At 45.4% G+C, this 15000-nt stretch overlaps 1 protein-coding gene across 1 annotated transcript in view; it reads left to right on the forward strand.

Annotated features, from left to right (window-relative positions):
• The window catches only part of ptprq (protein tyrosine phosphatase receptor type Q), a gene marked incomplete at both ends in the record, with an annotated part of 179162 nt that overhangs the window by 79859 nt on the left and 84303 nt on the right, over positions 1-15000 (forward strand). The window contains 7 exon segments of the mRNA XM_084335232.1: positions 1-262; positions 732-852; positions 2189-2343; positions 3458-3603; positions 8016-8184; positions 12459-12764; positions 13187-13462. The exon segment at positions 1-262 is cut by the window's left edge and continues 20 nt beyond it. Of these exon segments, the coding sequence (XP_084191358.1) occupies positions 1-262; positions 732-852; positions 2189-2343; positions 3458-3603; positions 8016-8184; positions 12459-12764; positions 13187-13462 (1435 nt within the window).

Below are 15000 nucleotides of genomic sequence, written 5' to 3' on the forward strand. Positions count from 1 at the left end.
AACCTCTCCTATGAGGCGGTGAGCCCCAGCGAGGTCAACGTGACGTGGCAGGCCCCCCTGGTGCCCAATGGGGTCATCACCCACTACAGCCTGGACCTGTGGAACTCCACCCACTCCCTCAGCCTCACCGCCCCCACCAGCTCCATCCACATCACCCACCTGAGGAAGTACGCCGGCTACTGGCTCACCGTGCAGGCGCACACACACGTCGGCCCGGGGAACCACACCAGTGAGCCGCTCAACATCACCACGCTGGAGGACGGTGAGACGGATGTGTGTGAGGAGATAGATAGATGGAGGGATAGAGAGATAGATTGATAGATAGAGTTTGTAGGGTTTCAGAACCACTTGGATCACTTTGTGGGAGGGCCCCGCCAGCTTCAGTGGACATCTGATTGGTTCTAACTTTCCTTTGATCTTATCCCCTTACGCTTCTCTCCGCTGCGCTGAGCTCAGTCAGCCCTCCCTCTGTTCCAGCACGTGCTAATGCCGTTGCATCACAGGTAACTGATCCCAGGCCAGTTGTTCTTTCCTGGCCTCCCCCCCCCCCCCCGAGGAGTGCACACGAGGACAACTGCGACTAACCGTGTTTCTCATTTCAGGGTGATATTCTTGTCTCTCCTCCTCGTTCCTGTTTTCCCCAAAAAGGCTCCCATCGTCACCGGTCCGGTTCCCTGCATGTATGAGTGTTTGTTTTATACCGACTGGACAGTTTCTCTCCCACATCTCAGCCCCAGACACACCCCCTCAGTTCCTACATGCCAGGAAGTTATCAGACTACGAGGTAGAGCTGTCGTGGGAAGCACCAGTTGAAGCCAATTCAGAGATACTCTACTACATTATCAGAGTGTGGTGAGTTATCTATCTACCTCTATAACCCCTTTGGATTAACCATCCCATCAGTCCACCTCTCTACCTTAACCATTTCACTACCACACTACAGAAGGTTAATAACCCTTAGATTTGATTTAAAAAAAAAAAAAAAAAAAACCCTTTACTACCACCCTACAGAAGGTTAACCCTTTACTACCACACTACAGACGGTTAACCATAGTAGTGAAAGGGTTAACCCTTTGTCGTGTGGCAGTGAAATGGTTAACCTTCTGTATTGTTGCAGTGAAAGGGTTAACCATTGGGTATTGTGGCAGTGAAAAGGTTACGGGAGTGCTCACTTTCAGTGCCGGCCATTTAACATTGGAAACCCTGTTGAATGCCAGCACCCACTTCAATGATAGTGTTAAAAACGCATAATCTATGTTTTAAATTATGGCTATGTGTCTAATCTGCCCGTCGCTTATCAATGACTTGTTTGCAGTCAACATTGTCGAAACGGATTGTTTTTTAATCGGTTCATATCCTTTTATAGCATTTCGAAAAGCTATTGTTTTCTCGAAAATTTCAGGAAAATAGAAAGATTCCGTCATAAACGGCATTTATTGGAATATTCTCGAATACACTAGACACGTTGTCATTTGTCGGCCTATTTATGAATCGTTTTCAAATAAACGCTAGATTATCGATAGTATGTGTACTTATGCACGCTATAGAAGCGAGCTGAGAAATCGATTCTCTTATTTCCTCAACAGCACACACACACACACACACACATATACACATACGGGACACGCTGTTATCTCAGTGAAAACAGCTCTGATTATCCTAAAACTGGTAACATAGACTCCTTACCTTAGATCAGATGTTCTCCAAAAAGATTATTCCAATTCCTGATCGCCATTCCAAATATCCATCGCGTTTATTAATTGATTATTGGCTGCTGTAAATATATATTCCAGGCTGCTTTCCATCTCGCGATCACTTCCCTCTTCATCAGACGGCTTGCCAGCATAGTGGAGCCAGTAGGCTCCCCCCCCCACACATCCACCAGTCTAATCGAATGGCCTGCAGTTACACAGGGATAGACGATAGGGGGCGGTATTTTCCCATCGGAGCTCCTAGAGGGGCTGCTGTACCAACGGGAGACTCTGTTGATGAAATATGAATTCAGATCGCTTAAAAAAAAAAAAAGACAATTAGCGTTGTCGGCACTCAACGGGGGGCATGAAATAACGACATAACACGTCTGTGGCACTCAAAGGGTTAAGAAAACAAAACTGCTAAAAGTGGAACTCTTTCTAAGACAAGAGAGTGTCGTCTGGGATTATCGGTCGCTTGCTCACCGGTGTTTCAGGAACGAGACGTCTGAGGTGTGGCAGAATGTGACCGAGACGAGGGTGGTGATCAACGTGGACTCGGAGAGTCGCTACAACGCCTCTGTCTCCAGCTGGACCAGACTGGGAGATGGAGGAGTGATCGTATACATCAGCTTCACCACCACTGACGCAGGTACTTGACAAGCAATAGTTTTCACTGGAATTGGTAGAGGTGATTGTCTCCCACTGTGGCTGGTTGCTTCTATAATTGACCAGGAACTGGCTATTTTACCTGTCTGGCTAATTTACCTTATTTAGATTTTTTGAACTCCCAAAACAATGTTTGGTTACTTGCCAAAATGTCCACTTACCAAAATTCTAAATTCACCCGCATTTCATTAGAGTCCCTAATGAAATGTGTAATCAAATCAAATCAAATCAAATTGATTTGTAAGGCCCGACAACACACGTTAATGTCCCCATGGGCCGGACACGTCTTCTTTAAACAAGTCAAGAAGAAACATCAAAATAAATCAAGAACAAAACAAAAACACCATAAAGTCCAAACATTTTTAAATAAATAAAATAAATGAATGCAACACTCCCAGACATACCCCACGCGAAGGTAAGGAAAAACTCAATAAAACCTAGCACCACAGGCAATGTGGAGGAGAGAAACCTTAGAAGGGCTGTTCAAGGGGGGATCTCCCTTCTTACAGTAGATGTTGGTGATAGTAGTGTTGGAATAAAACAGGCGAACAGTTGGTAAGCATGCACTCATATGTGTAATGAAACACAGATAAGTGCATGCAATAGCAACTGAACATTTTGAAATATTTTAAAATAGAGCTGATGGCGGATCTATTTGAGGCCTGGGGGCGTGGGGGCGGGGCAGAGAGGGTCACATCCTCCCGGTCATCATCACGGGACGTCCGCTACTCCGGTCATCACCACGAGACAGCCACTCTCAGGGAGACAGGGAGGGACAGTGTATTGCGAGGAACTATGGGTACTGTGTGAGTGATATGTTTAGTATGGAGGGATGAATATGTATTGTAGTTGTCCTGATTACCTTGTTTTTAACTGCACTGATTGGTACATACAAATGACACTAAGGCTTTCTATTATATTCTTCCCTGTGCTGGGACCAAGCATAACCATTAGAAAGTCCAAGTATTTACTGTATAGAACAATCAAGCAGAGTTTGACTTTCTAAAGAGAGAAGGTCTCTACAGGACACTGACACAGCACCTCGCCAGGAGGACTGACTCATTATACCTGTTGTGTCTGTGCTGTGTCTCCTGCAGAGCCGTTTGACCCTCCGCAGAACGTGTCTGTTGTAAACGTGACCGTCTCCTCCGTCACATTGACGTGGTTTCCTCCCACTGAACCTAATGGGATCATCGTTCATTATACCGTCTACTACTCTGACAACACCACCTCTGCTGAGCGGGTAAGCAGGCGCTCTGTTCTCATCCTTGGAATAAGACGTTGCTAATGTCCCCGGCCCCCTGAATATAATAGCAATAATGATAAACTGTATTTGTATTGCACTTTTCATACAAGGATTGCAGCCCAAAGTGCTTCACAAAAGACATAGGCATAAAATGTGCATAAAATTGGCATAATTATAGACAGGCATAAAATGAGCAGAGAATTGATATTAAAACCTCCTGGAAAAATTGGAATAGATTTCTGTCATTAGAATTGGTCTGGTTGTGCACACAAACGTTTTGTAACTTGTGCAGCTTCCTCCCGGCAGGTCCCAGTACCCATTTCCTACGGGATGATCGGCCACTTAATACTTCATCCATCATCAACAAATCAATCTGAACTATATTCACAGGACATACTTGACTCCTATAAGGCTGTGCAAAATGGGGCTTAAACAAGACTCCAAATGCTCCCAATGTACAAATGGGGACGAAGGAACATTTATGCACATGTATTGGGACTGCCCACCAGTTAAGGCATTCTGGAAAGATGTGTCCCAACAATTATCAATACTCGTATCTTGGAATATACCTGTACACCCCTCGGTATTACTATTGAATGATGTTTTTGAGTTTGCAGTGAATCCACAACTAAAGAGATTGGTTTTATCGGGTATCACAGTAGCTAAAAAACTGATCGCATCACGTTGGTTTCAACCGGAAAAGATTTGCCGAAAAGTGTGGTTTCTTACATATCTCGATGTGATATATCAAGAAATATCTACAGCAAGAATTCTGGGTCTCAATGAATCCAAAATGTCAATGTGGTTAGAAGTGGTGGAGAGAATAAAAGCTAGCTTATAATGGTAGTGTCTGGTTAGGAGTGAGGGATAATGGAGGTACTATCCAAGAGGGGGTCCGGGAGGGGGGGGTTCGAGCTGGAGCATATGTGTGTAGGGTTTTAGAAAATAGGTATTAGGGGTATATTATATACTAACATTTATATAATTGTAATTTCGCTGGATATACACTGTATACGGTTAAAATGTTATTATAGACTATTTTTGTTTTATCTTGTTTCTGTACTTGCATATATTTTAACCACCTTTACTGAAAGTTTCATTATGCATTGTGTGTTGAGTACTGACTTTTAATAATTTTTGTTTTGCAATAATAAAAAATATATAAAAAAAAAAAAATACTTCATCCATGAATCCATAATCATCCATGCCTATGTGATCCATTCTGCTGTCTGGAGGATACTTTTTCTTTTCTTGAACTACACCCATATAACCCTGTATGAAAGCATGTAAAATAATATAAATAATAAAATAATATATATATTTTTTTATTATTCTTACCGTATATACTGTATATCTATCCACCTGTCTGTACATACCTGCATATAATCCTTTTTACATATCTGTATATATACTATATCTATACTCTACATATCCCTTACCTACTCTTACTAGTTACGCTGCTGGCTAGTATGACTACTACCATAGTTTATTTATACCTGTATCGCTGTGCATATTAATACTACATTTACATTTACATTTAGTCATTTAGCTGACGCTTTTATCCAAAGCGACTTACAAGTTCTGTACGACAAGACAGCAAGAAGGGTACAACTCTATCAGCTGAGTAACAATGTTCATCAAAGTGTTGCGTGTTACAGTGTAGGTTAGTTTATTAGGACAAGTGCATGACAGTAAGGTTAGTCAGGGTTAGATTTTTTTTTTTTTTTTTTTTATTAATCATTTCAGATAATGGTTGAAGAAGTGAGTCTTTAGTCGACGGCGAAAGATTGGACGGGATTCGGCTGTCCTAACTGGGATGGGTAGTTCATTCCACCATTGTGGGGCAAGGACTGAGAATAGGCGGCTTCTCTTTGATGACCCTCCGGGAGCTTGGATAGGAGTAGGTCTGAGGCGGCCAGAAGATGCAGAGCGTAGGGGTCTTGAGGGTGTGTAGTTAGAGACCATTGACCGGAGGTAGGCGGGAGCGGTTCCCTTTGCCGCACGGTATGCTAGGTCGAGGGCCTTGAAGCGGATACGTGCAGCAATGGGGAGCCAGTGTAGGTCCCTAAGTAGTGGGGTGACATGGGCCGACTTCGGTAGGTTTGAGATCAGGCGGGCCGCTGCGTTTTGAATGAGTTGAAGAGGCTTGGTGGCAGTGGCCGGGAGGCCAGCTAGCAGTGCGTTGCAGTAGTCGAGGCGGGAGATGACTGTTGATTGGACGAGGAGTTGGGTGGCTTCTTTTGTCAGGAAGGGGCGTATCCTTCTGACGTTGCTCAGGAGGAATCTGCAGGTTCTGGTTGTCGCTGCGATGTGAGCAGAGAAGTTCAACTGGTCGTCGAGGACAACACCAAGGTTCTTGGCGGTCGGGGACGCGGTCACAGCTGCATTCTCGACTGTGATGGAGAGGTCGGTCAGGGGGGAGGATTTGGCCGGCAGGTGGAGCAATTCTGTTTAGCTTAGGTTCAGTTTGAGGTGGTTGGTCGTCATCCAGGCGGAGATGTCGGACAGACAGGCCGAGATCCGCTCAGAGACGTGGATATCTGAGGGAGGGAAGGAGAGGAAGAGTTGAGTATCATCGGCATAACAATGATATGAGAAGCCATGAGACGTGATAATGTTACCCAGTGATTTAGTGTAGAGGGAGAAGAGAAGGGGTCCTAGGACCGAGCCCTGGGGGACACCCGTCCGGAGGGGGCGGGTGGCCGACAGAGTCCCTCTCCATGACACTTGGTAGGAGCGGTCGTTGAGGTATGATGTCAGCCATGTCAGCGCAGATCCAGCCACTCCCATTCCTGCGAGGGCCGCAAGGAGGATCTGATGGTTGACTGTGTCGAAGGCTGCAGATAGATCTAGGAGAATCAGGACAGAGGAGAGGCCTTTCGCTTTTGCTAAGTGAAGTGCCTCTGTGACCGCAATGAGGGCCGTTTTCTGTGGAGTGGCCAGTCCGGAAGCCAGACTGATTGGGGTCTAGGAGGTCATTCTGTAAGAGATAAGCAGTAAGTTGGTTGGATACAGCACGTTCAAGTGTTTTAGAAAGAAAGGAGAGAAGAGAGACAGGACGATAGTTGGCTATGACGGTGGGGTTCAGGGTTGGTTTTTTTATGAGGGGCGTGACTCTGGCTTACATCTGATTAGCACTAGTCCCATTAGTACTAATTTATATATTTTATACCCAGTTTAATCACCTGGGCTCAGTAGTTCAAAACGTTTAATCCCTATCTGATCGGATCAGATTTGGAGTTTGGGTAGTTCAAAACAAAAAAAATTGATTAGGATAACTTTGATATCCGTTCAGATCAGAAAATCAAATCCAAGCTTTGATCTGGAGCAAATCTTCAAAACGGTAGTTCAAACCGACAACACAGGATTGGGATCAGTTTGATCCTAAAAAACGGGATTATCTTGATCCCATCAGAGGGGTGGATTTCCAGTGGATTACCAGAGCAAATGTATTATAACATTTATAAAATAATATGTTTTAATACAAATAAGATGGCAAAGTTTGTTAACTGAAATAATACAAAATGTTTAGCCTTCATGGCAAATAATCTTTTATTTATTTTTTGTCACATTTGTGGTGGCCTATTTTGTTTTCAACCAAATGTTGATGACATAAATGTTTATACTCATAGAAGATTGTCAATCACAAATGTAATTTAGATTATCTGTCCTCACCTTCAGCAAACTGAAACCTCACATAGAATGCAGGTCCTCAAAGCACGCCTGGATGATCCAGCTGCCTTTAAATTAATGTTTTTTTGTTGTTACCCTAGTGGGAGTATTTTGTTTTATTGCAATTCCATTATGATTGTATGTCCTTTATGTATTTAAAAATAGAACTAGACATTATAGATGTCTCTGCAATGTGGTCTCTTGTCTTCCTTGTATTATTTTTCATATCCACTAGATGGAGATTGGTAGGATTAAAGCACTGATATTCAGGATCTAGTCATCTTGAAAAGTCTGGATCTGGATCAGGGTGATCATATCCTGAATTGCTTTGAAATACCGGGAAAAAATCTGTCTGAGTTGTCTGATCCTGGATCACAAAAAATGGGATTTCAAAAGCGGATTCGATTAATATTAAAGGTTTTGCTGGGCCCTGTACACTGTGTACACTGTATATTACTATTGCACTTATTTTCATTGTACTGTACTTGTGCTGTACAATGACAATACATTTGAATCCAATCCAATTCTCGCAGTGATGGAACAATTGACCAATCTCAATCCCCACCTTTGCTTTCCTGAGGAAAGCTACAGTTGTGATTGGAGGATCATTGTGTGATCCCACCACTTGTCCTTCTAACTCTCTCTCACTCTCTCTCTCTCTCTCTCTCTCTCTCTCTCTCTCTCTCTCTCTCTCTCTCTCTCTCTCTCTCTCTCTCTCTCTCTCTCCGTCTCCATAGAGACTACCAGTGTCTGGATTACCCCTGGACTCTCCGGACTCCGCCTACTCCTACACTCTGATGGGGCTGACAGGGGGCAGTAACTACACCATGTGGATGAGCTCCAGCACTGTGCAGGGAGACGGAGGAGTCCGGAGTCATCCCCTCTCCCTGCTCCTCCCAGAGGACGGTCAGTCATCCATACCTGAACACACACACACACACACACACACACACACACACACACACACACACACACACACACACACGCACACGCACACGCACACGCACACACACACACACACACACAATATATACACCACACACTTTGAACAGATACACAGACTGCTATTTATCTGGTGGTTACATGCCATCTGGTGCACACTTTTATCCAAAGACCCTTACATGCCATGAGTGGAAACACTTTTAATATGGGTGATCCCGATGGGAATCGAACCTGTGCTCTACCCATTGCACTACTTAGGACCCGTCAACACATGTTCACAAATTCATCACATGCTCATGTATGTTAATGAGTACACAGGCAAATACAGGAAAGAGGTAGAGCAGTCATCTGGTAGTCAGAAGGTTCCCGGTTCAATTCCCGCTCCTCCCGGACAGCGTGTCGAAGTGTCCTTGAGCAAGACACGTAACCCCTAATTACTCCTGATGTGCAGGTTGGCACCTTGCATGGTTGCCTCTGCCGTCGGTGAGTGAATGGGTGAATGTGAGCCTTTTTTTTGTGTGTAGGCGCTTTGGATAAAAGCTGCTATATAAAATGCACCATTCATAGGGCAGGATATGTACATCACAGGAACTCTTGAAGGCTCCATAGGGGCATAGTAGGTCTGCACGCTTTTTTCCAAACACTTGAACCCGATAAAATTACATAAAAACGGTGCGATCGAAGATGCAACTTTCCTCCTGTTGATGAAAGGAGATCGACTGTCAGCCGGCAAACTGGTCCGCTCTTGTCCTCCTGAGACCCTGTACCTCGGAGACAATCAGTTTGTATCTCCTTTTACACAACAGGGAGAAAGGTGTGAGAGTATTAAAGATGGTAAAGAGGAAGAGGTACGTTCCTGATAGAGTAAAACACGACGGGTGGCGTGGCGGAAGCTTTTTAAAGTTACACGCTAACTAAATGAGGATCGCCATGCTCTGTTTGCCTCTCCAAGAGAAGGTTTTATGATGACAGAACTAGCACAGGTACCGAGCAGATATTTCTCGCCTCGTTGCTATGGCTACCAGCATTTGCATACGGTATTGTAGTGACTTATTGTCATTGGAAGCAGCTCTGTAGTGAGTCAGGCACCAAACGGATCTTTGTTTTTATGTGATTTTGGGAAAAGTGTGTAGACGGCCTGAATAGATATGATCACATACATATTAGGGCTGCACGATTAATCTAATCGCAGTTGCAATGACGATCTCAGCGATTACATAACCGCAAAAAGAGGCTGCGTTTTGCGATTTGATTGTGTAAATGTGTGTGTGCTGAATGCATGCGAGTGAAGGCCTGCAACTCCTTGCATTACATGTCCAAATCTGAGCCGTTAAAGAACCGTATATATGGAGAAAATCAGAGAGGCTGAAAGAGGGAGGCTGCTCGGGTCAAAAAGGGTAACGTGATTCATTGTTAATTGACAGCCCTATTTTATTTATTTTTTAAATATAAAGATTGCATGTGGTTAAGTTTGTATGTTTGAGTTGATTTTCCTTGATAACCAAGCATGTAGACTCAAGATAAGATAAGATAAAATCAGATATTCCTTTATTGATCCCCTTGGGGAAATTCAGGCATCATAGCAGCATGGGGGAGGAGGGGAGGGGAGGTACAGGTATGAGAAGGGTAATAGTAGAATACATAAATATAGGCAATACAATTATAGTACAGTAGAAAAAGTTAAAATAAGCAGTGTAAACACTATATGACACCATTTATTTATTTATTAGATTTCAATCACAATATTGTCCACAATAATCGCAATCGCACTCTTTCACAAAATCGTGCAGCCCTAATACATATACTTATGTCATCTGCAGTTTTATATTGTGCTTATCAAGTATTGTGTCTCCGCTGATACTGACTGTGTATCTCTGCCTGTACCCCAGCCTCTCCATTTTCACCCAGGCACCGGACCTCCCGAGCACCCCGCCTCTCCCGCACAGCCAAGCCCAGCGGGGGACTCACTCCCCTGGGCTCAGACCCCCACTCACACCGGGCCTCTTTCTCCCACTCATCCACGCCACAAGCCGCTCTCAAGCCTTACCGTGTCTCCTTTTCCCCTTGTTCTCCTCTTCTTTCTCTTCTGTGTACCGGTGCGCCCTCTCCGCACACCTGGTCACACACCTGGTCACACACCTGGTTGACCGGGGGGAGGGGCTAAGATGATGGACAGTGAACGTGGGTGTGGTCAGGATGAGTATTCGCTGCGTCAAGATCTCTCATTTCTGAAGGTTTTCATAATTTTTTCCCCCTGTTTTCCATCTAAGTGTTTCTCTGCTTCTGTTGATTGTGTTTGTCCATGAATGACTTGTTTCTCTGACCATGACACTGCTCTGTAAAATGTCCCTTTGTCTTCAGAGTAGAGACAAAAAAAATCGCCATGTCATTTTTGTCATTCTGTATTTATTTCGAAGCCTGCTGTATGGATTACCTTTGATTGCGTTTAATTAAGATGATGATGCCAATGGTTCAGACAGTACTTCTGATGATGAGAGATGGTGGTGATTATTACAATGATGATGGTGATGAAAGGGCTCTGCTCATTCCCTCAAGTGCCAGAGTGTGTATGGCTGATTGATGGCCTAATTTACCAGTTATATAAAGTGTTCCAGAATGAGCTATCCAACCGTTTTAAATATTCTGATGCCTACTCACACAAAATGATTGCTGGTATGATAGGGAACTATGGAATATGTTTTAGAAGTTCTTGACTTTAGAAGATCTTTATGAAGAAAAAACATTTTACCAGGATGTTATCCTCTGCATTTTTTAAAAGAAATATTGTGAGACCGTATATATTGCTGCTGTCACTTGGAAACCTAATAACTCCATGTTTTGGTGATAGTAAGCCAATTCATGACTGTAAGACACATGACACAGATTTAACACCCATTGTAGAATGTCTAAATTACCGTATTGTCCTGAATATATATTTCTTTCCCTCGAAATAAATCAGAAAAAGGGGTGTCGTCTTAAGTGGTCCGTACACAGCGGGCGATTTTTGTGAGGCGACCGACAGAATTCTATCGCCTCCATTGTTATGAATGAGAGAACCCACACGGCAGGAGATTTTGAAGCGACAGTCGCGCAGCTATTTCTGTCGCCTGGCTAAAAATCGCCTCGATCCTATTTTTTTAGGCGACGGCAGGCGACACAGCAAGGACAATGAGGATATAACATGACTTCTACTGGTGTATCATTTGTACACCATTAATGTATCAATACATTCATTGATCAATAACCTACGTATTATTACCATGCCATGCCTTATGTTAATTATTATTAACAGGAACAATTTAAATAAATAACGTTAGTGGGAGAAGCTATAGTGGCCGCTTGTCATTAACTAATAAATGAACAATGCGCCACGATGCACCTACTAGTGTTTTTATACTCGGGTAACAAAATAAGTTGTGGGTGTTGACAGAGTTTAATGTCCAGGCTGCAGCTGATGTAGTTTATAAGGTTTATTGTCCAAAGAAAATGATGGTTGAGAACAGAACAGTTTGCGTCTTCAGTGAAAAAACATCCTCTCTCAGCAGGTGCATAACAACAATACTTGTCCAATCTGTGGTAATGAACGTATTGTAGTGATCAGTCATGCAGTAATGTCAGGAAGAATGAGGAGAGGTTGTATTCGTATATATGGTGGTTTAATTCCAGCTCAATATGGGTTTTACAGGTTAATATTCCCTCGTAAAGCACAACACAGCTACCTGCTAATACGCTAGCTTCACAACAAACTAACATCCGGTCCGTCCTCCTATATCTCCCTCCAGGGGGAAACAAGTAACCACACCCCCAGCTAGACAGAGCGACACATTCCTGTGAACGGTCGCCTCTGGTGTGGGGGGCCAAGCGGTTGTCGTTGAGCGACAGACGATCGTATCGCCAGGCGATGCCGGTCGCTCGCCGTGTGCGGACCACTTTATTTTCGAGAACAAGTGACGCCGAGGGTGGAGGTCGAGCTAGTTTCAGGGCTCTGTCCCGACCGGGCTCAGTCTCACCCTGGCCCCCGTGAGAAAGTCTCACCCTGGCCCCCATGACCAGTGGCGCATTGATTTTTCAAATACAATTATTTCCTTTATAAAAACAAGATTTGGTCTTCAAAAAAGTATTCAAAGGTATTTTGTGTGACAGCAACAATATATTATAAACCCACATCCAGCAGCACTTAGTTTCCACACGGTTTCCTCATCGATACCAGTCACAGTAACGCCGCGTTCCCTCCTCAGTGCCCAGCGACACGGTCCACAACCTGACGGCTCAGAGCTACACCACGGCCATCTTGGTGGACTGGGACCCTCCCCAGCAGCCCAACGGCCGCCTCCACTACCTGCTCAGCCTGCAGGAGGCCGCTCCTCTCTCCGACGGCCCGCCCGGCAACAACAAGACCATCCACGCCACCACCACGGACAACATATACCTCTTCACCAAACTCAGGAAGTACTTCCCCTACGTGTTCACCATCACCCCGGCCACCGGCGCCGGCCCCGCCTATAACCACACCAGCACCAGGAGCCTGAGGACGGACGACGACAGTGAGTTCACCCTCACATCGTGTCCTGCAGGGATTTGTGTGTGGTGTGTGTGTGTTGGCCTGTATACTGTATTTGAGTTGATGTGTGTGTGTGTGTGTGTGTGTGTGTTGGCCTGTATACTGTATTTGAGTTGATTTGTGTGTGTGTGTGTGTGTGTGTGTGTGTGTGTGTGTGTGTGTGTGTGTGTGTGTGTGTGTGTGTGTGTGTGTGTGTGTGTGTGTGTGTTGGCCTGTATACTGTATTTGGGTTGATTTGTGTGTGTGTGTGTGTGTGTGTGTGTATGTGTGTGTGTGTGTGTGTGTGTGTGTGTGTGTGTGTGTGTGTGTGTGTGTGTGTGTGTGTGTGTGTGTGTGTGTGTGTGTGTGTGTGTGTGTGCGTGCGTGTGTGTGTCCGTGTGTGTGTGTGTGTGTGTGTGTGTCCAGTCCCCAGCTCCCCCCCGGTGCTGGTGTCCACCAGGAACCTGTCGTCCTCCTCCATCTCCGTGGCGTGGCAGCGGCCCCTGGAGGCCAACGGGGAGATAACAGAGTACGCCCTCAGCCTGTTTGGCCCCGGGGGGTCCAACACCACACACACCAGCGACACCTGGCTCACGCTGGCCGGCCTGCTGCCCTACACGCCCTACAACCTGTCCGTCAGCGCCGCCACGCGCAGGGGCTCCGGCCCGCCCCTCTGGCTGCTGCTGCACACCGACGAAGCAGGTCTGTTTCAGAACCATGTACTTACTGTACTTACTGTACGTGCTGTAATGTGATCTCACTAATGATCCCCAGAATATTCTTTTCATGTGTGTGTGTGTGCGCGTGTGTGTGTGTGTGTGTGTGTGTGTGTGTGTGTGTGTGTGTGTGTGTGTGTGTGTGTGTGTGTGTGTGTGTGTGTGTGTGTGTGTGTGTGTGTGTGTGTGTGTGTAGGGCTGGGTATCGTTAATGTTCAATACCAGTATTGATAATGTTTCCTGAACAATCCTTTTTTCAATAAAATTGTATTAAATGGTAAATCCATTTTAATGAAGAGAAAATTACCTCAGACATTACGGCACAAATCTTTGTTGATTTTTCAGCTCCTTGGTATTTTTACGCACTCAAAGCAGTTTCATAACAGAAAATACAAACCTATTTAGCACAATGTGGTTTAATTAAAGTTGTTCTGACCAGAGAGGAAGGTGCAGAACACAGACACTAACACTATGGGCAAACATAACAGTGTATTTGAAGGAAGGAGAAGAGGAAATATAAAGTCTGGAAATAAAGTCTCAAACTAGATGTGCTCCGAGTGCAGTTGGAGTTTGGTTTGATGAGAGGAAGAGAGTGGCTGGTTAGAGTGCAGCGAAGGAGAGGAAGAGAGTGACTGGTTAGAGTGCAGCGAAGCAGAGGAAGAGAGTGGCTGGTTAGAGTGCAGCGAAGGAGAGGAAGAGAGTGACTGGTTAGAGTGCAGCGAAGCAGAGGAAGAGAGTGGCTGGTTAGAGTGCAGCGAAGGAGAGGAAGAGAGTGGCTGGTTAGAGTGCAGCGAAGCAGAGGAAGAGAGTGGCTGGTTAGAGTGCAGCGAAGCAGAGGAAGAGAGTGACTGGTTAGAGTGCAGCGAAGCAGAGGAAGAGAGTGGCTGGTTAGGATGCAGCGAAGGAGAGGAAGAGAGTGACTGGTTAGAGTGCAGTGGAGGAGAGGAAGAGAGTGGCTGGTTAGAGTGCAGCGAAGGAGAGGAAGAGAGTGGCTGGTTAGGATGCAGCGAAGCAGAGGAAGAGAGTGACTGGTTAGAGTGCAGCGAAGGAGAGGAAGAGAGTGGCTGGTTAGAGTGCAGCGAAGGAGAGGAAGAGAGTGACTGGTTAGAGTGCAGCGAAGCAGAGGAAGAGAGTGACTGGTTAGAGTGCAGCGAAGGAGAGGAAGAGAGTGACTGGTTAGAGTGCAGCGAAGGAGAGGAAGAGAGTGGCTGGTTAGAGTGCAGTGAAGGAGAGGAAGAGGGTGACTGGTTAGTGCGGAGTGGAGGAGAGGAAGAGAGTGGCTGGTTAGAGTGCAGCGAAGGAGAGGAAGAGAGTGACTGGTTAGAGTGCAGCGAAGGAGAGGAAGAGAGTGGCTGGTTAGAGTGCAGCGAAGGAGAGGAAGAGAGTGACTGGTTAGAGTGCAGTGGAGGAGAGGAAGAGAGTGACTGGTTAGTGCGGAGTGGAGGAGAGGAAGAGAGTGGCTGGTTAGAGTGCAGTGGAGGAGAGGAAGAGAGTGGCTGGTTAGAGTGCAGCGAAGGAGAGGAA

This window comes from Notolepis coatsorum (assembly GCF_963971535.1).
Source record: "Notolepis coatsorum genome assembly, chromosome: 18".
NCBI classification, from domain to species: domain Eukaryota; kingdom Metazoa; phylum Chordata; class Actinopteri; order Aulopiformes; family Paralepididae; genus Notolepis; species Notolepis coatsorum.